Source organism: Sitodiplosis mosellana, unplaced genomic scaffold (genome assembly GCF_009176505.1).
Source record: "Sitodiplosis mosellana isolate CC-2019 unplaced genomic scaffold, AAFC_SMos_1.0 Smas_scaffold_6166, whole genome shotgun sequence".
Taxonomy (NCBI): domain Eukaryota; kingdom Metazoa; phylum Arthropoda; class Insecta; order Diptera; family Cecidomyiidae; genus Sitodiplosis; species Sitodiplosis mosellana.
This window is the reverse complement of record NW_022601407.1, coordinates 231060-255710: the sequence shown is the minus strand read 5'-3', so window position 1 is coordinate 255710 and position 24651 is coordinate 231060. Positions and strand designations below refer to the sequence as shown.

The 24651-nt window shown below is 33.2% G+C and overlaps 1 protein-coding gene and 1 long non-coding RNA gene across 7 annotated transcripts; one reads left to right on the top strand and one right to left on the bottom strand.

The window, feature by feature from the left end:
* Positions 1-22347, bottom strand: LOC129575197 (alanine--glyoxylate aminotransferase 2, mitochondrial). 5 transcript variants are annotated; one of them, XM_055458225.1, is made up of 9 exons: positions 22217-22347; positions 22066-22151; positions 13357-13415; positions 12843-13279; positions 10620-11088; positions 7895-8039; positions 7746-7822; positions 322-469; positions 1-257 (listed from the first exon to the last, which is right to left on the bottom strand). In XM_055458225.1, the coding sequence occupies exons 1-9, from the start codon at positions 22273-22275 to the stop codon at positions 139-141; spliced, it is 1599 nt and encodes a 532-aa protein (XP_055314200.1). In that variant the 5' UTR covers positions 22276-22347; the 3' UTR covers positions 1-138. The 5 variants fall into 5 exon arrangements, with proteins under 5 accessions (XP_055314200.1, XP_055314201.1, XP_055314204.1 ...); XM_055458226.1 differs by having other exon boundaries at positions 322-433; positions 22217-22343; XM_055458229.1 differs by lacking the exons at positions 22066-22151; positions 22217-22347 and adding an exon at positions 15073-15113.
* LOC129575203 (uncharacterized) lies at positions 14747-23916 on the top strand. Of its 2 annotated transcripts, XR_008688766.1 has the most exons (3): positions 14747-14964; positions 15570-15946; positions 23826-23916. It is a non-coding gene; the product is annotated as an uncharacterized LOC129575203 (long non-coding RNA). The 2 variants fall into 2 exon arrangements; XR_008688765.1 differs by lacking the exon at positions 23826-23916 and having other exon boundaries at positions 14826-14964; positions 15570-22701.
* The last annotated feature ends 735 nt before the right edge of the window (positions 23917-24651 follow it).

The window sequence follows — 24651 nt, the reverse complement described above, 5'->3', positions numbered from 1 at the left end:
TTTGTGTGCACCGTTAAATTAAAAAGTTTATTTTATTGATCGTATAGTAACAATTGATAAATAAACATCTTTGTTACGTGTTTAAAATAGAAAACCAAAATATTTTAAGATGTATATTTAATTATTTTGTAACAAAAACTATTGTTTGATAGATTTGATTGCACAGTGCATTGCTTCTATAGCAAAGTCTACATTCTTCTTGGTAATGCACATCGGTGGTTTTATTCGCATAACATTTCCATAGTATCCACCACAACCTATATAACAGTAAGTAATTATTATTTTTAAATTCAAATGATATAAGCAATTCATTCAAATTACCGAAGAGAACCCCATAGTCCTTTGTGCAGTTCCAAATTTGTTCAAACTGATTTTTTGATAAGGGTACGCGTGTTTCTTTCGATTCAACAAACTCCACGCCAATCATTAGACCCTGTGAACGTTGAAAGGGTGACAGTAATTTTATGATCTTTGGGATAAAGTAAGAGCGCGGGATAAAAATAAATGCCTAAAATGTCTGAAATCGCGTGTGTAAATATTTGTGTCGTGTTTCGATGGAGCATCACTAAAACCTTCGGAAGCGAATTTTTACACATTATTTTATTAGCAGTAGTTGAATATGATTAATCGTACAGTTGATTCTGAGTACCCTTTGTTGCAGTCAATTCAAAACCATTTCCCGATGGACCTATCGATATTCTAGACTTTATTTTCTCTGTGTTGAAAACGGGTCGCTTCTATTTCAACAACTATAAAGATTGGTTGACTCATCTGTACACACACGCATCCTCGTCTAATACCATTGATTTTACATGTGAAATAACAACAAGAAACGACAAAAGTGACCTCTCGTAGCGGCAAAGTTGAAACTAACGAAACAAACACAATTGAACATGTCTTTTTTATGTTCAATGATGGTTCTGTTGTTTGTCGTATAGCCGGAGAAAGATGTCGACAGCTTAGTGGCATTGAATGAGATTCAACAACCATCCACATTGCACACACGAAAGTAATCAATGGTATTTCGTTGAACGTCATCGCAAATGAGTATAAACAATACTATTGTTGATCCTTCTATTACACCGAATAAAATGTTTGATTTATTAAACAGAAATGAGACGATAAAAAATGCAATTGATCGTGATCCAAATGCGATTGAAGTGAAAAGACTGGTAAAAGACAGTTGCACCGATGAATATATTGCAAAGCGACGATTTGGCATTTCATATCGGATCGGTTGTAGCATTGACTTGCTCCAGTATGTGAACGAAAAATCTCTATGGGCACAACACTGGGAAATACGTCTCTGGGATAAGGAGTATGGTAAAGAGCGACGTGAACAACGCAGAGGTCCGAACTTTCTTCAGCCGGGCATTGACCAAAAGTTCGAGGGATGATGGGATGCTCAACAAAACAGCCAGTAATTACGAAAACGATACCGCCATTATAAATTATGAAATGTTACTATGCATGCAAAAACTAGAAAATTTAGACTTGAATAATGAAAATGTTGATAACTTTTTTGAAAAGATAGGAGCTCTATTAAAGCAATTGAATAAGACAGATTCAATTTCAAACAACAAAAGCAACAAAAAAATCAAGAAAAGGTAGAAAATCACAATCGAAAAAAAAATACAAAACCTCAAAATACAAGAAAAAAAACAAACCAAAAATGACATACAAACACCGATAGATTTAAGTAAAAATTCTGCGATGGAAATTCTCTGGGAATACTTCGCTTTATATATATATGTACAAAACGTTGAGAGTTTAAGAAAAAAAAATCGAAATATTAAACCAAAAACATTTGACAGTGAATATGATATAGTAGCATTGACTGAAACCTTTTTGGATGAAGGAAATTTAGACCAAGAATATTTTTGTGATAGTTTCTCTGTTTTCGCTGTGATCGTTCAATATTGAATAGCAAAAAATCATCTGGTGGCGGCACATTAATTGCGATAAAGAAAAATGAAAATTATTATATTGAACAAATTGATTTAAATGATTTTAGTGATATTGAAATGGTAGGAAACCGGATGATTTTAACCAATGGAAGGGCTATAATTGTGTTTTGTGAATACATTCCACCGAGTAGATCAAATGACAAAAATACATACGATAAAGTAGTATAAAATAAAAGTAAATGCAAATGACAATGATATTGTAATTCTGTTAGGGGATTTTAACCTGTCAAATGTAAAATATAATTTAAATGACGAAAATAAGTTAGCACCATGCAATTTCAAACCACAATTCACAGCAAATTTTTTCAATGACATAAATTCATTAGGCCTTAGGCAAATTAATTATGTAGCAAATAAGAAAGGAAACGTTTTAGACCTATTATTTGTAAATGATGAAATCGAACATGATTTGAAATTATGCAAAAATCCAATTATGAAAATTGATGAAGCACATCCTGCAATTGAATGCACTATTCACAATGTAATTCCAAAAAAGAAATTAACCAAAAGACAGGAAATCATTGAGACTATTTATGACTACAAAAAGACTGATTTTTATGCAATGAATAATTATTTTGGAACAATTGATCTCAGTGAAATTCTAAATTCCATCGAAATCAATAAGTAACATTTGACTGCTTTTATAACACAATAGCATGCGCATATGAATAATTCGTTCCAAAATTGAAAATAAGGAAAAGAACCATGGTACAATACCGAATTACGAAAACTTAGGAACAAAAGAAATAGTGAGTTTTTAAAGAAAAAAGATGGCATGAGTAACACACAGGATGAATACTAAAAAAATTTGATGATTTGAATGAAATTCTTTATGAGCAGTACAACAGTACAATATCGCATAACATAAAAAAAGACCCAAAAAAATTCTGGTCGTTCGTAAGAGAGCAAAAGTCGTCAAAAGGGTATGAATCAAAAATAAAATACAAAGACAAAGAGGGCAAATGTGAATCAGAAATAGTGAGTCTGTTCGCCGAATTTTTCTCGTCAGTCTTTTGTGGGGATAAAAATGATATCGAAATAAATAGAATATTGAACGAATTGGATAATCAAACACAAATTGTCATAACTGAAAAAGACGTATATGATGCAATGAAAAATTTCCCAACAGATAAAGGTATCGGTGTTGACAATTTCTCGCCAATTATCATAAAGAACTGCAGATTTACACTGGCGAAACCGATTACACTTTTGTTTAATAAATCATTGACAACTGGCACCTAGGGGGAAAGAACGACTTGACGTATTTTCCGTATTCACGTCTATTTGCAAGCATTTGCATAGCGATCCTCTGTGTTATTGTTGTTGTTTCCATGTTGCTTCGTCTCGTTCGTAGTGAGCAGTGCTTGCTGAGCACGAATAAGAATGGCAAATACGCATACATCTTCAAGCATTCGTTTGTCGTATTTGCACGCATTTGCACGTTTTGTTAGGCATTGGCAATATTTCCATGTTATCTTTAAATTTGTGTCGTTCTTTCCCCCTAGACTGGCACACTACCAAATTCTGTGAAAACCTCACACGTTATTTCATTATTTAAAAAGGGACCAAAAGAAAATGTCGAAAATGATCGAAGTATTGCATTACTACCTTCATTATTGAAATTGTTTGAGAAAATATTATACAATTAAATAATGTCCCACTTTAGAAACCGTATAAGTGACTGCCAACACGGATTTGTCCTTGGAAAATCAATAAACACAAACCTAATGGAGCTAGTAACATTTACAAATGAAGCATTTGCTCAGAAATGCCAAGTTGATATTTTATATACTGACTTCACTAAAGCATTCGACAGAGTCGATCATGCAATTTTGTTGAAAAAAATGACAGACATGCAGTTTGACCCAGGCATAATTAAATGGATAGCTTCATATTTGAATTCGAGATCGATGAGAGTGAAAATTAATAATAGCCTCTCCAATGATTATTTAATGCACACAGGTGTCCCAGGGCCTGTATTGTTTTTGATTTACATAAATGATCTACCGACAATATTTGAGAAATATATTAAAATTCTATTATTTGAGGTGAGAGAAAACTAATCGGGAAATATACCATGACGTCTTATTGAACAGATTTAGTGATTTTCGGGATTTGGGTATAAGAATAGATGAGCGTTTAACATTTAAGAAACACATTGAATCATTAGTTGCCACATGTAACTCAACAATGGGATTCATAAAACGCACAGCTGGTAAAAAATTCGACGTTGACACTCTTGTTGTTTTATTCAACTCATTCGTAAAGAGTAAACTATTGTTTGGTATTGCTATTTGGTATCCTTCCACGGCCACAGATAAGGATTTTATTGAGGGAGTTCAGAAAAGATTTACTATGATGGCACTCAAAGAATATCCCAATGCAAATAATAATTACACAATTCGTCCCTATGATGACCGTTGCTCAGAACTAAATATTGATTCGATTCACAGTAGATATGTATATGCCTGTTGTGTGTTCATATATGATTTATTGCATGATAATTTAGATTCAAATTTTTTAAAATCGAAACTAGTGTGGAACAACAATAGACCAACACATAACACAGAATTATTAAAACTACCGACATACAAAAGCGACTACTTGAAAAATCAGTTCTTTTGGTCAGCAGTTAGACAGTTTAATGAAAGTAAATTGCAATAATTGAAGATTAATGAAAGAAACAAATATGTGAAAGCAATTGAAGATAAGCGATTATTGTAAAAGGGTCTGTACTAGATCAATAAATAAATAAATAAATAAATAAATACATTTAAATGGTGTTGACATACATAAATGGGATGAACCTAGATGTCAGCACCTATAAATGTATTGTTTATACTCTTTTGCGATGAAATTAAGAGCAGTGCTGCCAATGGTTTGGCCACTTGGCCAAAGTCATGGCCTTCCCGTGTGCAAATAAAATGACTAACAGTCACTCAGTTGTATGTAACTGTATGTAGTGATACACAACTAAAACTGGCTAAGTTGATTGAAATCATGCGTTTTGTATGGAGACAATCACGTTTAGTTATTCTTTCAGTCAGTCGACTAATTTGGGACATTTTGACTAGGGTTTACAAACGTTTCGACAAATACCGCAAACGGTGTTATAAAAACGTTATTTTTCTGTAGTGTTTTTTTTGACAGTCCAAAATACCGCAGAAATAACGATAAAAAACGAAAAAAACGTTTTTTGGGCGGTATATAACGGCTCTGTAAAAAAACGTTTTTAAGAAACACTGAAAAAAATAACGCGTTTTTAAACCCTAATTTTGACTAAGGGTGATTTGTGATTAAAGTTAACTGCAGTTGCTTATTTTGTTCGAAACAATCACTTTTATACAGTCAAAATGTCCCAAATTATTCGACTGACTAGTCAAAAAATTTCCACACGGGTTGCGATTAAAATTAGTGGCCACGGGCCGTTTCCGTTTGAATTTCCTTGATTTGCAAGACAAAAATGGCAGAAAGAGTAATATTATGGCAATGACAATAAAATAAGTAAATTGAATTTTCCTCTTTACGTTATATTTTTTGAAACATAGGCATTCGACAAAATCATGATTATGCCTTCATAATTTTTTCGATTCATATATGAATATTTTTCACATGCATGCTTGTCGATTTTCGAATCTTGTTTGTATATCAATGTACAATATTATTTTTAACGTTGTCTTATCTCTTTGGTACAAAGAAGACTGACTTGGAATTTCATAAATGAAGAAATTGGTTTGTCATGAATCGAGTGAAAGAGGCGTTTGCTATCTGGTTATAATTAGCCTAGTACTCAAAGAGATTGTACAAAATTCCTTTGTATGTTCGGTCGTAAATTCAATTTTGAGCCTTCATTTTCGAATTTCACATGCCGTTTTGTATTATCTCATAGTCAACAATTTTTTGGAATCTAAACTTCGTTGTAAACTATGCACAATGACGCCCGTCTTGAATGATCTCACACACACAGAAAAAAGAATGTAAAATACTAATATTTGAATACTATACTAATTACTATCGTATATATGCAAGGGGGAAAGCAGTGATCTAGTACTGCATTCAATGCTGATTCAATGCCAATTCAATGCCACTAAATTCAAATTAATGCTATTCACTGCAATCCACTCCTGTCAACAGTAATCTAGTACATCAATCGATGACAGCAGTGGATATCCACTGCAATATTGCAGTGAATAGCATTGTTTTGAATTTAGTGGCATTGAATTGGCATTGAATCGGCATTGAATGCAGTACTAGATTACTGCTTTCCCCCTTGTATATATGATACAATTTTAACCTCCAATAAAACACATTACATTACATTACGATTGATCTCACTGTGGAAAATCGCTCAGCTATTACTTTTCTATTGGGTGCTTTTGCTTTCAATTAGTTTGCAATTTACTATTGATTTTTCAACATGAAAGAATAAAGTAATAGAAATGCAATTGTAATAATAGCACGTTAATAGCATAATAATAGTTGCACAAAAACTAATGGAAAATGGGTTACTATTACTTTCAAAATTCAACTATTACTTTACTACTCTCACAAAACGAATTTATGGTTATGTTAAACTGTTTGTGTTGGCATTCATTTCACAACAAGATATTTTTTGACTTTGTAGTGAAAACAAGTTAGAAATATTTATAGTACTAGAAATCACCAAAAACTTTTTGAATTCTTGTTGAGAAATAAATGTCAAAACAAATAGTTTAACAAAACCCTACATTTATTTCTTCAGATTATTATCGCTTTTACTTTCCCCTCGAATAAAACTCTATCAATTTTATATTTTTATTGAACATTTTTGGAACAACTTTTGCTTGGTTTATATTTTCAAAACTCCAATTAGGGCACATGATTTCACTTATTTTGGGGTCAGAATGAAAAAAATGGTGATAAATACCGATAATTCGAGACTATCACGGTTCTGACCTTCAAAAGGAGTTGTACATGGGTGAATGTGGTCTAATATAGACTTTAATTCTTTTATAACATTCTAAAAATTACACACACATAAATAAGTACTAAAAATTGAATTTCATCAATTTTTTTTCCTTATTCGGCACTAAACCTCAATAGTACTTATTCCTAGTACTTATTCCTGTGTGTATAGAATCTAATAACTTCTGCTATTTGTGGATACTCTAGCTATACTAGTTTCTTCCGAAATTTAACATTTTACAAGACTACTACTTTCGTGCAGAACGCATTTCGTTTAATGGTTGGTCTATGTTTGAAGGATATCTCGTTTTTATACTGTGAATGTGTTGAAACCACGCAACGCAACGCATACGAGTCAGCAGCTAAGCTCAGCAACTGGCGTTAGTCAATTTATTAAAAAGAAGTGGCCATTGACTCGATCTCGTGCGCACTTTTGTGGTATTTGGATTCGAATTGAATCCAAGATGGCGGCCATGTTTTGGTTTTCGACATATTGGAATATTGGCCAAAATTGCAAACAGTTTGTTGAAAAAACTTTGTTCACAGATACGTGCCAATATGTACCGATTTTTGAATGATGTGGACTTTCATTTTGTTGTTTAAAGAAAGATATTCGAGAAAACAAAGTCAAGAAATTAATGTAAACCAAATGCTATAAAATTGAAGGAAGACCGACAAATATCTATAGGAAAATATCTAAATATTTAATATTGCCAGGGCAATGTGCGGTATTGGAACATTACAATAATGTAGAGTTAGGGAGATTTTATTTTAACACTCTGGGTTGATTTATCTCAGCAAATGTAGTTCAAAATCAATTAGTTTTTAACATACCTGTCCTCGTACATCTCCGACCACTTCATGTATATCCCGTAATTGATTTAGAGATTTCAAAAAGTACGTTCCCACATCTTTTGAGTTGATAAAAATGAAAAATATTATAAGTATCATTCAATCAATAAATCATGATATCAATTAAAAACCTTTTGAATTCTGTTGTAAACCTTCTTTTTCGATAACTTCCAACACGGCCAAACCAGCAGCGCAAGCCAATGGATTTCCACCAAAAGTGTTAAAATGGCTTGATTGAGTTAAGCATTGCGCAATTTTTGGTGTAGTAACAACGGCCTTGAAATAGGGGTCACAGTACATACTTAATACTAAAGTTAGTTATAGTTTTTTCTGTTCTATTTAGTTCGAATTTGTGTGCTTTTGGTGTTTAACCATTTGTTTTTTTTAATCAATATGGTTTTAAATCAAACATACGTTTTTGGATGGCCCAGAATCTCAGCATTTCGTGTGCAACGGAAACTCTGTGCACTCTGTTTGTGTGTAATCGATGTAGCTGTGTACGTCAACGCGCGCCATTTATACAGTGACTTGCGTCGTCGATATGCTGGGATATATCCGCTGCACACAAAATGCTGAGATGCTGAGCCATCCAAAAATGTATGTTTGTTTGAAATATGAGCATAAATCTGAGAAACGATTTAATGCTGTTTTTCTTCGTATTTCACCATGTTCTTTGGATTCCTAGCAACTTGTTCATGTTCTGTATGTCTCAGTCAAGAGAAACATCGATCAAGATTCCATTCTGACTGCTCTCAACTTAATAAATATGATACAATTGGAGAGATATATGAAAAACTGTCGTCGGGATGAAGATATCGCCCACTGCAGCTAAGAAAAATACAGCTACACTGATTTCCATTTCCATCAATTTCTCAAATAATATTGTCATATTAATATTCATAAATATCGTAAAACATGATAGATTTTACTCAATTACTTAATTTTGAAATAAATGACTTGAAATACGGTGAAAAGACGGGTGCGTCGGTTTGCCCCGAAAAAATGGTGGTCCAGAATTTTCTGGTTGGGTCACGCACCATAAGTGTTATGCATCAAAAGATGCGCATTGACAATACCTTTCATATGATAAAACAATGAGTCAGACTGCATGACTAGGCTGTACTCCTAGCTGTGGTTTTTCCAAATAACTCGGAAATTCTGAAAGTTCGCCGTCCAGAAAGAGGATTAAAATTTTAAATTCGTGTGGACGGGCAATTTTGTCGTTGATTATGGACAATTTGACTGCAATTGCAAAAGTGAGTAGTAGGTGTGATCTGTTCAACATTTTTCCAACAGGGAGTTATTTGACCCCAAGGACCCTGCTTCATAAGCTCTGATGGTTCGGCTCATTTTGGTTTTGTGATAAAACCAATTTGGACTCCAAATTTTGGAGTCAATGCATTTGTGGTAACTTGTTAACAATGCTTTCTATGGAATCCAGCCAATTTGGTTCTCCGCATATTATTATTAACCCATCAACTACCAAGGTGCAAAAGTATATTCTATCTAAGTCTATCTAGCATAATTTTCACCTGGGAACTCCGAAAAAATGTCATATGGAAAATTTTAATCTGTAGTTTTTAGTTGGAATATCATATTTTTGAGGCAGCCTCAAAAGTTGGCCCACTGAGCCTGGCTCAGAAACTGTTCAATAAAAAACCGTTATACTTTTTGCAAAATATTAATTGGAAGTCTATTTAGAGTAATTTTGACATGAAAAAATGAAAAAAATGTCAGATGGAAAATTCGTATCGTAGTTTTCCATAAAAGCCCGGAAAAACTTTATTCGATTTTTCGAACGTTAGTCATAAGCCCGGAAATATTTATTATCTGTAAACCCCCAAAAGATATCCCAAAGGCCCCCTCAACATTTCGGAAGATATTTCTACAAAGAATAATTTAAATTGTTTTTATCTTTCGATCTCCACGTGAACTGTAAATTCAGAACTACCAACAGGGACTTGTTTGGATTGGACGTAAAACTTCTCCCCAATTTACGACCTACTTGGTAGATTGAACGATGACTTTTGCAGTCATATAGGCCGTTATTACAATGTTTAACGCTTCAGTTAGTCTTTCATTTTTACACGTGGGACCGTTGAGATGCGGCTACCTTTATCAATTTCCATGCTTTGGTTATATTTTATTTTTTATATCATTCACATATCAAATTTTCATTGTAGAGAACCACTATTCAATCGAAAATATTGTGTAACACAATTTTATAATCACGAAAAGATCAGGGTTTTCATGACTCTTGGAGTCATTTTCCTGCAAAAATCAAAATAGTATTCAGCCGGTGTCAGAATTTTTTTTGGCGGTGTCAGAAAAATGAAAATGAATGAAAAAGTTAAACAATTGTTTCTTAAGTATATGCCTGTAATGCTTGCCCATGGGTAGGGATTACCCTTGTTCGAAATATCGAACGCTGATAGCTAATGAGTTAACTTTCGTTAGATGTATCCATATTATTTATACAATGAAAAATATTAATGGCAAAATAAATGGTTATCTCATTGATATGTTACTTTTTTAAATGGTAATATGTTATTAATACACAAATATAACATATTGAAAATGTAAAACTCATAACAGTGTTGGCCTCAAACGTTCAATCTTTTGATTGTTTGTTTGTGCGTTTGGAAATTCTCCATTCTCAATCAAGAATTCATAATATGTATAACTTGCTTCTTATGTATTTTTGATGTAAAAAAACCGAATTAATGAACCAAATTTTCCATTTGAACTGAAAAACACTTTTTCATAACAATTCCGAACGAACGGACAAGCGTTCGATGGCCACCACTAGTTTAAAGCTGTAAGTTGAACAGATAAAATAAAGAAATAATTGCATACCGCTAATGGAAAACCGTTACCGATTCCCTTCGCCATTGTTACAATGTCAGGTACAAAGTCTTGGGACTCGAAGCCCCAAAAGTGATCTCCGGTTCGACCAAAGCCAGTTTGAACCTCGTCCGAAATAAACAAGCCATTGTTGAGACGAACGAGTGTTGCAGCTTCCTTTAGGTATCCTTTTGTGAATTGTACAGTCCCTCCCACGCCCTGTATGGACTCAGCGATCATCCCAGCGCATTTTTCCTTTGGAATCGAGTATTTGAATACATCTTCGAGTTCTTCGATGTAGTTTGATGTAGCTTTGCACTTCCCATCGAAGCATTCGCATTCTCGATCAGTTTGAACAGGAGACGTTCGACATGCCGCACCTCCCCATCTACCGTTGTAGGGATTTGGATTTTTCACATGATGAATGCCATGATTCACTGAAGGAATGGGAAATCTCCAGTTTGAACTCGATGTCAAGCCCCTAGATTTTGACAAATTTTTTCATCTTATGAATTTGAAAAACTCATTCAATTGAGCTATTCGATCAATTACACCGTGCCTCAAATTTGTTTTTAGTCTTAAGTAGTATTGGCTGCCTAACACTTTTGATCGCTTGTTCGTTTGTTTGATAATTTGAAAAAAGTTCTGTTCGTTCGTCCGAAAATTTTAGCTCGATCGTTCATTCGTTCGTTCGTTCGGTTTTTTACATTTAAAATACATAGGAAAAAAGTGTGTTTCACCGATTTTATCATGATAGAGGAGGAACTTCTTTCGACTTCAAAATATTCAATGAAAAGGATGTTTACTTTTGGCGTTTTTTTTTCGTGGTTTTTCACGAATCTGATAGGAGACAAGGAATAGTTCTTTGCAGCAAACTTATAGGGGAGCTGACGCACTACAATTTTGGCGAAGACGCAAAATCATTATCTACCAGTTTCGCGAAAAATGCGAAAAACCATGATAAAATCGACAAAAATTAACATACTCGTCCATAACCATTTTGAAGTCGATAGAAGTATTCTCTTTCATGACAAGAGCGGAGAAATACACTCTACTCTCAATCTTGCTCAGGGAATTCATAATATAATTGGCTTCGCTTCCCATGTATTTAAAATGTACTGAACGATCGAACGAACGAGCTAAAATTATGAAACGAACAAACGGACAAATTCGTTTTTCAATAATGTCGAACGAAGGAACGTTCAAACCAACAATACTATCAAGGCTCAGAGATTGAGGCTCATTTTTCCATGATGGCCAAAGAAAACAGTTCATGCATCTCGGGGTCGTTTGAGTATATGTAACGTATGTTCAAATCTTAATTGACTAAGCGAAACTTTGTAAGTAGATTACTCATTTTGAGAAAATTTTGAGTCATCACTTCCGGAGGAATGTATACAACTTACACCAAGGCGCCGTGGGCACTCGGGTAGGTGCTGGTCTGAAGAGATCCACTCTTGATATTTTGAGGACTTAGATGTTTTCATTTCTTGGCGAAATTTGCATAGTGATTTAATTAGTACTTGTAAGTACAACAAGAACCAAAGCCCATAAATATCCTTTGAAAATTCTTCGAATTACCGCTTCACCTTCGGCCACCCAATCACGAACGTTCGGTCCTGAGGCTCAGGACCAGAGCCTTGTCCTTATTTTTTGTCTTGCGTTCTTTTTTTTGTAGGAGGCCACTTGATCAACTCAAATTGAAGTTGATGTAAAATTTCAAGGCGGACACCATTTATTTTTATGGAAGATTGTGGTACAGATATATCTGTAATTGTTGAACAAGGTGATCGTTGAATTTGATGGTGGTTTTGTAGTAAAATATTGGATTATTTTATTTTATAAGGTTGAAAACGATTTTTTTGTCAATTCCAAACTAAAATATGCAAACATATGTGATTAATCATTGATTTTATATGAATAGAAGAAAAATTAGTGAATTTCTAAAACAAATCAAATTCAGAGGCCACGGAACAATGACTTCAATTTTTAAAGTTACCTGATGCATATTTCACAACAATGATTAATCTACGCCAATTCTTTTTTCCTAAAATAGCAATTGAATTACCACAAAGATTCGCTCAAAATTTCCCAACAATTTGCAATTTTTTCATTGCAATATCTATTCAACAAAATTACTGACACAATTTGCACTACAAATGTAAGGCACCTTGCAATATAGTTTTGTAGGGCACTATCGTAATGACTGTGTTCCCCTAGTTATTTTCCACTTACATTGTTCCTAATGACATTCCATGGTAACAGTTTTGTATCGATAACATTTCATAGTTGCCTGTATATAAACGGGCCAAAAGCAATGCCAGGTCATTTGCTTCAGAGCCAGAATTGACCAAATAGGCAACTTTCAAGTCACCCGGTAATTTGCTCGTAAGTTTTTGAGAATAGATGTTCAGCGATGGATTCATGTAAATAACTGTTGTATGCCATATTTTCCGTAGTTGTCTTTCGACGGCTTCAACAACATAAGGATGGCAATGTCCAACGGAAACTGTAACTATGCCTCCGTAACAATCCAAATACTCTTTGCCATTTGCATCGTATAAATATTGCATGTGTCCTCTGTGTATCAAAATGGGTTGCTTATAGATCGGTTTATGACATGGTGCTACGTGATGTTTTTGCAACAATTTCACTTCTTCAATACACGGTCCCTGAAAGTTAATTAGATAGAAATACATTAGGCGTATCAATTTTTGATATATCAAATTTCGATATATTCTCTACTCACGTCATAGTTGTTTGTATTACGGTATCTGCTCGTTGACAATGAGCGTACGTTGAAAAATTCTTTAAAAAAAAATACAAATATATATTGTTGTTATTTGATTTCAATATGAATTTAAATCTGCACGAATCTGTATTACTTTGTTGTTTTAGAATACGGAACATCTTTGAAAATGATCAAAACTAAAATCAAAACTAACGAAACAATTCCAATTTTTTTTCCAAATAGTACTTGAATCAATGAGTTCAAAATTCAAATAAAAACATTCAACGATAGGCGAATGTATGTTGGTGTCGTTTTAAACTACTTTCCTTTCTGTTCGTTAGCAAAGTACACAACATTTGAATATATGCGCCTTTCATAGATAAGCAGAAGAAATTTGGCTACTTTTGTTCATACTGATAATAATGATTCCACAAGAAAGACCTTAAACTAGGTTGTGTGCGTAAATTATACCACAAGTAAATGACCACAAATTATAACATATACAATGAGTGCTATTTAAAAATTCAATTTAATTCAAAAAGAATACAATTTTCTTCAATAATTTATCGAATGCAAATAACGTTTCTGTTTGTTGCGCTGAAGTTGATAAAATTACATGCAAACTGTCCCATTGTTTTCAAATAGAATTTACATGTATTTTGATGTATTTGGTTTCGAACTAGAAAAAGTTGAAAAAAAAAACAATGACATATTATTTTCCCCATTGCATAGATATACATATACTGGTTGCTTTGGTTTTCTAATCGTTTTTCATTACTATTAATTTAATAATATTGAAATGAATTAAAACGATATACGGAAGTGCAACTGAAGTCTTAATTTGTCACATATAATGGTCTTCATCATCAGCGAAAGAAGTCAAAATTTACCAACAAAATTTATCCAGGGGTTTTTATTAAAAAAATATAAACGGAAAAATTAGAAAATTCCCGATTCGAAGCAATATTAAGAGAATAAATGCAAGATAAGCATAAACAACAAAATATAATCACAATGATGATTGTGATGAACAAATAGCTCTTCACATTTCTTTCGTTTCATTGTGTAATTTAAATAGTTGGGACAGTGAACGAATCCAATATGAAACGATCGGAATGGAACAGAAGCAAGCAAGAAAGAAAGAAAGAAGAGAGGGAGAGAGAAAGTCAGAATGAATTCCGCGTTCAACATAAAATCGTATTTGCTCTTTCAATGTGATTGAATATAAAATGAAACGAACTCAATGAACGGTGGTATGTTCATCTCGTTTTTTTTTCAGCCATTTGTCTGAGTGTGGTCGTAATCCAAATATGATGTATACTGATGTTGTTTCTTTTCTTCACAACATACTGTCGTCTCGTTCTGGTTTTTTCTACTAGGTTCTATATTCATCGCTCAACTCCCTTCGAATATTAAGACTCGCGTTTAACGTCGGTCGTGTGTGCCGTAGAAAAAGTACGTCGCGCGTAAATATTCAGCACAATAAAGTAAAAATAAAAAAAAATAACATAAAAACGCAAAAAAAAACTATAGAAAAATCAGTTAAAATCCATATTTCCAATTTCATTCAATCATAAGTCATAAACTCTACAAATAATCGAGAACTAACGAGTATCAATCAACAAAGTAATTATCATATTTCTTAATTGCTACAATTTATTCAAGTGGCTTTACACACATATAAAACCAAATTTTTTTAAAATTATTCTGAAAGTTGAATGAAAAAATAAGTACATGAATGTTCACATATTTGAAGGAGAAAAAGAAATAAACAGAACGAAAAAGACACAAATCGGTCTGGCATTAAAATCCTGAAAAAGACCTATTCGTTGTGTGACATCAAAATAATTTTTAGTTTTTAGCTCTAGTGATTCGATGCAAGCTTGCTTTTCCTTTTTATAGTCATATTTTGCACCCTTTGTTTATAAATTCGCTTCATCAATTTATAATGACATCGTACTTTACTACTCATCTACGACTGATTTTTTTAAATACAAAATAAAATCGCATCAATAAGCCAGAAAGAATGGGAGCATTCTGCATGTGATGCGATTTTATTCTGATATCTGCCATTTGGAAGAAATTTGCGATTTTTGTATTCTTCATATATACATAAATGTCACTGTATGCATGTGTGTGCGCGTATTTGTGAGTCTGGGAGTGTGTTTGTATTTGCGTTCGTGTATGTATATGAAATAATTTCAAGTATTTTCTTTAAATTCGACGGCCAGTAATACCAATCATTTGCAAATGTGTTCGTTCTTCGAGTGAAAAAGTTTTACTGTATATCTAAAAACGTGTATTACATTGAAGAGATTAATATTAAAGACTATTTTGACGAATAAAAATGAATAGTCGATGAAAAGATAGAACTTTATGATTAGTTGTACAAACAAAATGGAAAAACAAAAAAAAACTAAGCGAAAAAACGAATCAATCTCCTAATAAATTCTAATGAAGTGAACTGAAAAACTTGAATTTTCTACAAAATATTAAAAAAAGTTCGAAGCCAGCTGCCTGTAAAAAATGTTCGAGAAATCGATAATATTGTGATATTGGAAAACAAAGAATCAACCGTCACGAGCACTTCATCAACACGAATTTGCAAGTAAATACCACTTTAAAATTTATTTTCATAGAAAATGTAAAAAATGTTATTTAGTATAACATGACAACACCTATTTCGTAAATTTCGTGATTGAACTGCCTTAAAGCGTTTTCATCAATGATTTTTGTGATATTTTGACAATTTCATATGATTTGCTAGCAATTTTTGTATTACATTTATTTTCATTGATTATTAATTCGAAATTAAATGGGAGTAGTAGTAACCGGCTATCGGTGAACTATAAAACTCATGGCCGGTGAAGTTTGTTGTTATTCAAAAGAATTTATTTTGAATATATTCACGTTATTACTGACAAAAAAGAATTTGTGATCGATCCGCAGTGTAAATAATCCACTATATAATGAGTTAAAAAAGCTAAGATGAGTTAAATTATTTGGTGAATTTGTGGGTTATATTTTTCATAAGGCGTCTCCACTATAAATTTTTGATTAAAGATCAAATGGAACTGGTGTCCATTGATGTAAACATAGTGGAAATTGACGTCGATTAAAAGTAATAATTTTAATGACATCTTAAAAATTACTTTTTAAATCAATTCAAATCATCTACTAATAATTTATTTGGAATTTGAAATATCTAAAAGTTTTTCAGATTCGGAATACTTCCATGTGAAAAACGACAATTTCATTCTCAATTCTAATTGAAAGCATTGTTTTCGACATCTTCAGTGCATATTTTAGAATAGAAGAAGGAGATTTGAGAATTTGCACAAATTAAAAAAAGGTACATTTAGTACATTTTTATCGAATGCGCAAGCTCGGGGCATGGAGAACTCATTTTAAACCCCCCGCCGATTAAGCGTTTACCCCCTTCATTTTCTCGGTTTTTGAAATGAGCCCACAGCATTTGAAATGACTACCCCAAATTTTTCGATATTTTCGTCCATCAAAATTTTCTTGCCAATGTCAGAACCTATGGTAAAATGAGAAAAGTGAGTAATGAAAGGTCCTCACTCTCAAAAATTAATTCTATTAAGATTAAAAACCCGTCTCAAAAAATATTGGTGACCAATATATTCCGAAATATTTCATAAACGTCAAGGGGGATCACGCACGGAAAATACCATCGGCCCTTCACAATAGGCACCGAAGTGTTACCATAGTGCACCCAAGATTCAATAACTTACAATTGAAATATTCATATTCTATGTCAACCAGTGAACGTATGGGTGTTTTAAACATTTTTTTCACAAAATTCCACCTGAATTCGTTAGTTGGGCTCAAATGTAAAGTTGAACTATGTATTATTAAAAAATATTCGTCTCGGACGCAATATTCAAGAAAAATCCACAATTTATATTTGAACCAATGATTGACACAGAATATGAAACGGCCTATGTTGTTTTTATGGCCCTTTAGTGCATCGTTTTTTCTTAGGACTAGGAGTATTGGTTGATTTTGGACCATAGATGACGAATCATAATACTGAATTGTCCAAAATGTGTCTAATTTGGAGTTCAAAGGATTTAATTTGTCAAATTTGGGTTTTCGAGCACATTATTGTTTATAACCAAACAAGCGCTTGGTAGAGACCAATAGTGCGGAAGACAAAAATGTAGAGAAGCAAATTTTTATTAAAAGAAAATGCTTACTAAGCAATGTGATATGGTTTTCGGCTTGTGAACCTTCCACAAAATGCAAAGAAATCATATGAAGTTTCGATACACATGATGGTATTCAAGTGTAGTTAAACAAAGAACTAAAGCTTCAAAGTGAAAAGACTTGGTAAGCCAAAAAGCGTTCTTCACTTATATGCTCAAAGTATGCCACATAGTTATAGAAAATGCATAGTGCATACACCGATGGTTGCGACAAAAATTTAGCGAATGTGCCACCATAGAAAAGTTTATTTGAATCATTGGAGAGCAAAAAAATAGCTTAATAGATCCATAACCGGCTAAACTAAAGATACGTAGACAGCGACTTCTCGTACACACATATTGTGAGATAGCATTGCGATGCAAAATCCAATATAACGCCATTAACCGCAACAGTTATCGAAAGTTTGAAGGTGAAAACAATCCACCCAACGTTCAGTTTTCGCAGCTTTCTCGGATTATGTATTTTTGACCCATGTTGACCAGCTTTCGATGTCTCTTTTGATTATTCATCGACTGATTACTAAAGGATAAATCGCAGAAAAAGCGTGTATTTACTTCACTTGAACATCTCGATTAAGATGTGGAAACATGTTTGGAACACATTCTAATAACAAAAATCGATAGGAAAATCGATGCATCAACACGGGGAATCATACAATAAACCTATTCATACCAAACGTTCTAAATAACTCTTCTTTATAGTTGGAGCGGTATGCTTCGTCAGATAGCATACAGCCCGAGTGGTTTGATCTCCTCAAAAATAATTTTCCCTGCATTTATTATCAAACATAGCAGTTATACAGAAAAAACTTCATTTTGTTGTATTCTAAGTTATCCATCGATTCTGGATTTCATTATCATATCATATTACTATGTAAGCATAACGCCAGCTCAATTCTAGCGCACGAAAAATGTAGTAATAGATTAGATGCTTTTAATTAAATAGGAAAAAATGGGTAAAGTGCTTCGGGCATCAGTGCACTCTCGGTTGCGATTCAATCGTTTACCGAGTTGCAACGTATACAAATACATCTAAGCCTCGATACAAACTCATAATAGAGACAATGTAAGCAATGCGAAATAGAAACAACAACAAAAAGTTGTTGTAGAAAAAAATATTTTGCATCACATTTATTCATACAAATGAGCTTACGTACTGAGGCTTGCGTCGAGCCAGTTTTTCGGTTTGAAAAACGACTTTGAAGAGTTCGCTTAAGGCAACAGCAACATATGAAAGGAGGTACAGTCGAGCTGCACAGCAAAAGTTGTAAAATGAAACGAGTGAAAAACGACGACGACGACGACGACGACGACAACAACAAAATGCTTAAGTATATGTGTGCAATCTATCCAACCGTAATATGGCTGTGCTATTCATAGAAAATGTTTAGTGCGCGTAGCATTTTTTATTTAATATCGCTTGATTGAAAACATAGATGATTTGAAATGGGAATTTTTCTTGAATCGAATCGCAACATTCGATTATTATCCATTCGAATCAATATGAATTGATCTGCGAACAATCTTTTCTGTCGTTTTCAATTAAAGGTTTCAAATTAAGGATGAGCTACAAAGACGTTAAAATTTTTCGGTAGTAAAGATTCTTTTCGAACGCTATTCTACATACATGTAGATGGCACAAATACATTCGTACACAATCGGTGCGAACGAGAGGTAAATATGGTATTGTGAGAGAAACAACGGTATGTGTTAAACTCAAACAGCAATCCAATATGGTGTCTATATCCGAGAAGTGGGTTTAAGGTGTCGTCGTCGTGTCGTTGTCGCGCGGCTAAAGTACAATAAATTGTTTACTTTTGTGTAATTTTCCAATAAATTTGTCATCAAAACTACAAGAAAAACATAACATCATACAAACTATTCAACGTAATTAAACAAATGACAAACAATAGTTTGCAGCAAAGGCAAAGTGAAGCGCAAAACGAAACAAAACAAATTGTGAAAGAAGTGAATCAAGAATATCTAACATTAGCTGGTCAATATTTCATGAACGTTTTCTGGGATGAAGTTGAATAAATCCAACTGAAAATTCAAATAAATAATCAATAGTGTGCAATTTTGATAGTTGAAATCCCCTAAAACGTTGTTAAGGGACGAGAGCCTACAACAGAAATTTAATTAACTAATTATTACTGTTGAAATGCAGAAAAAACAACAACAACAACAACAACAATGTTAATGTCCTTCTTAAGAGAGAAATATAATTAGAAACAATTTTCATCTTTCTCCTTTTTTGCTAAATCAGTGACTTTTGTGAGTTTTTTTTATGGACATTACTTCGATCGTTCAATCAAATGTTGAAACTATACTGGCAATCAAATGAATGGGCAACACACCGAATGACATTTCAAGACTATTGAATTGGAAATCGCTCGGGTGTAAGTTTCGATTAAAATTTGTGAATTAGCAAGTAATTTACCATTGAATAAGTAATCGGACTGTGACATATAGAAATCTAATTCAAAAATAAACAAAAGACCTGTGGAAAATTGTGGAACACTTCATGAACATTCTCTTTCGTGCACTTGAAAAACATTGATTCGTAAATCGTCTTTGAGTGGATTTATGTTCAAATTGTGGATTTAACTGAGAAAAAACTTATGATTCAAGGTAATTGATATTTCAACGCATTCAAAATGTATATAGAATTGATAAAATGAAATGTTTGGGGGACTTTTGTTGATTTTCTATAGTCGCTGAGAAATACTTGTTTATTCAACTGCTTATAAATTGTGAGAATGTCGTCACTTTTCCTTTTTTCTATTTCCATTTTGCACGGATTGCATACTTGACATATCCCAGATCGAAATAGAAACTGTTTATTGCTTGTCTTTAGCTTAATAAAACCAAATTGCAATTTGGTGGACGAACCACAATTTTCAAAGTGTGAGCAAATTTTGATTTCGAAATTGATTAATGAAATAATTTGTATTAGGCGATTTCGGTCAAATATAGGATTATTCAACAGATTTTCGTGGATTTGACAAAAAAAAAACGTAATATGGAGCGACTTGTGTTATTGTTTTTAGTAGCCGTTAAGTTGCCCTTTTCAATATTCCGAATTTGCTACGGAAACGTAATGTAATGGTGTTGGATGCATACATACATGCTAACATTGCATACGTACGTACATACGTACATACGTACATATGTATATGTATGTACAGTATTTTCTGAGCTAAGGGTCCTTCAGGCACTACTATTAACGAGCAAAACTTGACAACCTTGTGTTTGTCGTCCAAATTATTCTTTTCAAAATCCAAACAAATTTAATTCGGGACTCTGTTTTATTCGTATCGACAGAACCATTATTCAGATTATTGGTGCTATGTTTTACATTCATTACATTTGTGAAAAATTATGCTCAAGTTTAAGTAAGTTAATACATCGCTATTTGAGTGTATGTGTGAAAACGATTGTAGCGCTCCCATGCGTACAAAAACCCGTCTTCTTTGTATTGTATTTATGTATGTGAAAAAGACTGTGCACAGCAGAGTGAAGAAAAAAGTTGAAAAATTGAAATAAACATGGTTGCTGAAAAGAATCGACTTCGTCATCGCATAGCTTACACATCGTATGAAGCACACAGAACGTACAGCTATATACATCACACTCACTGAACATGAACATGAACAAATATGTTTAAAAATATCGCGCACATATTACGACTACAGCGTATACATTCGGCTGAGCATACAGACACCGAACAACTTCTACAATACATACATAAAATCAAACTCGCATCCATTTCTAGTTATTCGCCATAGCTACACTTTTTCACTGTTCTCTTCTTTCACTTTACTCTTTCTTTCCAATATTTTTTTTGTTCGGCTCTCCCACCCGATTTCTGTAAAGAAAATCGATGTAAAGAAGATGTACTTATTAGAAGCAATACTAAATCTAAAACAGTCACGCTGAATATAAAACGCGTCTCATTCACAAATGTCTAATGGTCACGATGAATTGCTTGAAGTAGATTCCACGTTTATAGAATAGATGATAAAAATGTTACCAAGTCATAATATGTGTATAAGTGGTCTATTTAAAAATATACATTGAATATCATAGATGATGCCGACTGACGTAATTGTAATAGTTGGTAAATTCTGGGATACTTCCATTGAACTTCCTCACAACAGGCTCAAAACGGGCTCAAAATTTACAAGCTATCAACTTGATCAGTAAAATTATTAGTTCATTTGAATAAGATATAGCAATTATCATGCAATTTTTGAACATCCAGCGATATCGTCACTTTTTGGGAATTTTAGTTCTATATTTTGATTACTTTCCATCAGCAAAATTAATTCATTCCAACTTTATTTTGGCATACAAGATGAAACATGTATGCAAGATTCGGTATACTTCCTTCCGCATTATAAAAATCGTCAATGTGTTACAATTATTGAATTGAACTAAGGGAGATTCAAATTAACGAGTAGGATACAATATACACGTAAACAATATACAGACTTACGAACAATGGCGTTTCTCAAAACACACCACATTCCATAAATGGGTTTGGTAAGCGTTGTGAGTTGTTGAGTGATGTCCCATGCCAAACTAATTGTATGAGAAAAAAACTAAAACCACCAAAAATAAAAATAAAAAACAAAATAACATGTCACCTTAGCATTGACTTCATGATATGCACAGCAATTGATCCAATGTTTTCTTTTGCATTCATGGTCTATCAAAACAAATGGAAGAGCTTCTAAAATTGGATGAGCTACTACTACTCATTCACAAGCTCCATGGAATAAATTTGCAACTACATCGACTAAGACAATTAAGGGAATCAAATCGTTCGTACGCTTGCACATTGTATAACCTATGTTTTATAGTATATATCGAATCGGGCTATTGAAATTCACTCTACAACAATTTGTGGTTTCTTTCGACGTATACGCGTGCACGTTTATACCGTGCAATCTTTAATATGAAAATGTGCTTTCCATTTGCTGTTAAGCCGTCAGGTCGTCGGCACATAGAATACGTGTTACACGCGAGATTCGCATTGAACGCGCTACAAATATATACCATACAATCATGACACTGTATTATTTTCGGTACTGCATACAATTACAATTACAATTACAATAAACATTGAAAATTTAATGAAAGAGAAATAGAAATAAATATTCAAAAATTCACCGAGTACTGATTCTGTTGCAAACTCAAAAAAAGTCTTCTGGTTACGTCAACGGTCTTTTGAGTTATCAAGTCGAATCGTATATACATATGAAATTTCAGATATCTACGGAAAGTATTTGTAGCACACGCATATAATCTTGTATTGAATACATACAAAATACGAAGCGTGAAGTTGTAGAGCGCCGTCCATAAATGACGGCAAAATTCAGTACTAATTGGTATGATTTCGCAACATTTCCCAATATATCGAAATCACTTACGGCTATTTACAGCTGATTTTGCCGTCAATTATGGATGGCGCTCTACAATTGTTCAAAGTGTGACAATTAGCGGGTGATTTGTAGATTTCAGTAAAGTAACAAGAATTTTTTCCCCACTTCTTTTTTCATGAAAATCAAAACACTCTTATTTGAAGAGATGGAGGTAAATGAAAATCGGAGCAAAAACCGGAATTGGCATATCGATGTGATTCACGGTGTAGTTTGATTGTGTTAGTGACGTGTGAGCACAGCAAGATAATTTTATTGTTTTTTTTCCTAGGCTCCATTAATTCTTTGAAATACTTAACATTGCACAATCTACTCTCAAAAATGCATATATCCGCAAAGTGACACGAATTGTTGGACATAATATGAAGCTGTCGCCACTTACTCAAGATTTTTTCGACAATGGGTTTGGTTGATAGGAACTTCAACTATGATGAATTGAACGCTACTACTTCACTTGAACGCTAAAATTTCTCAGTAGCGAGGAAAATGCGTTGTTTTTTTTCTATTTCAACTCGATATTGAGCTCTGCCACTTTGTGAGCAAATTTTATTTGTTTCTTTTTTTCCACGGAGTTTTTTCTATCATAGTTCTAGAAAACAAAAAAGTCATAAGTTTAACTCTAACAAAAAGATCAGGTTTATATACGCTGTATTGGACAACGAGAGAATCAGTTGTTTTGGTTATCTCCATATGACTCAATACTAGTGTGCATAAACTCTTTAAACTTAAGTGTGAACACGATGAACTCTTTAGAGATGTACATTTGAATGTTTATTCTGTGGTACTTTTTCATAAAACATCCATCTATTTTTAGTTTTCAGTCATTTGACATGTAAAACACCTACACGCTATTGCCACTATTGTCATGCATTGTCGCTGATAAACCGATATCTATACATAATCAGGTACGCGAGTTGCATATTTTCGATGTTTTTTTTTTTATTTTGAGCACATTTTTGCCTAATATTTGAAATGTATTGCGATGAGATGCCACAAATATTTTTGCCACAATATTAAATTGTATCAAATTGAATTATTTGGCGAGCGTGCTTGTTTTCATAATGCCGACATAACATCATTCTGAACGAATATTCAAATGCAATGTATACCAATGTAATGGTATGTAGCTATTGTTCTTTAGTTGCGTATATTTGCATTGATATTCTAAGTCGTTTGAACCTTTTTGGGTAAAATTAAAAACGTTAAAAGAAATAATCCTTACATGAATCTAAGCCTTAATTGCCAATTTATAAGAAATAAATATTATAAATAATTAAAATAAAAAGGTGTTCGGTGCCATCATAAATCATCGATGTATGAATTGTCTTTTTCGCATACATATGTCTGTCTGTTTATTTATTGAAACGATTTAGAATCAAAGCAGGACACATGCTCCTCATGAAATGCACAGAATGGGTACAATTGATATGGCTCAACTTTCGTACTCATCGAGGAAACATATTTGTTCAGTCATAAAACGGCAAAAAGTGTACACTTCATAAGCAGTTGCTGATGATTTTGCTACTTTACCACAAAGATTGAAAGTCACTAATTGATCATTTATCCAACTAAATCGGTCAGCATAGCATTTGAGCCTATCCATTGAAATAGGAGGGAACCTCTTTGAGCTCGATGTTGAT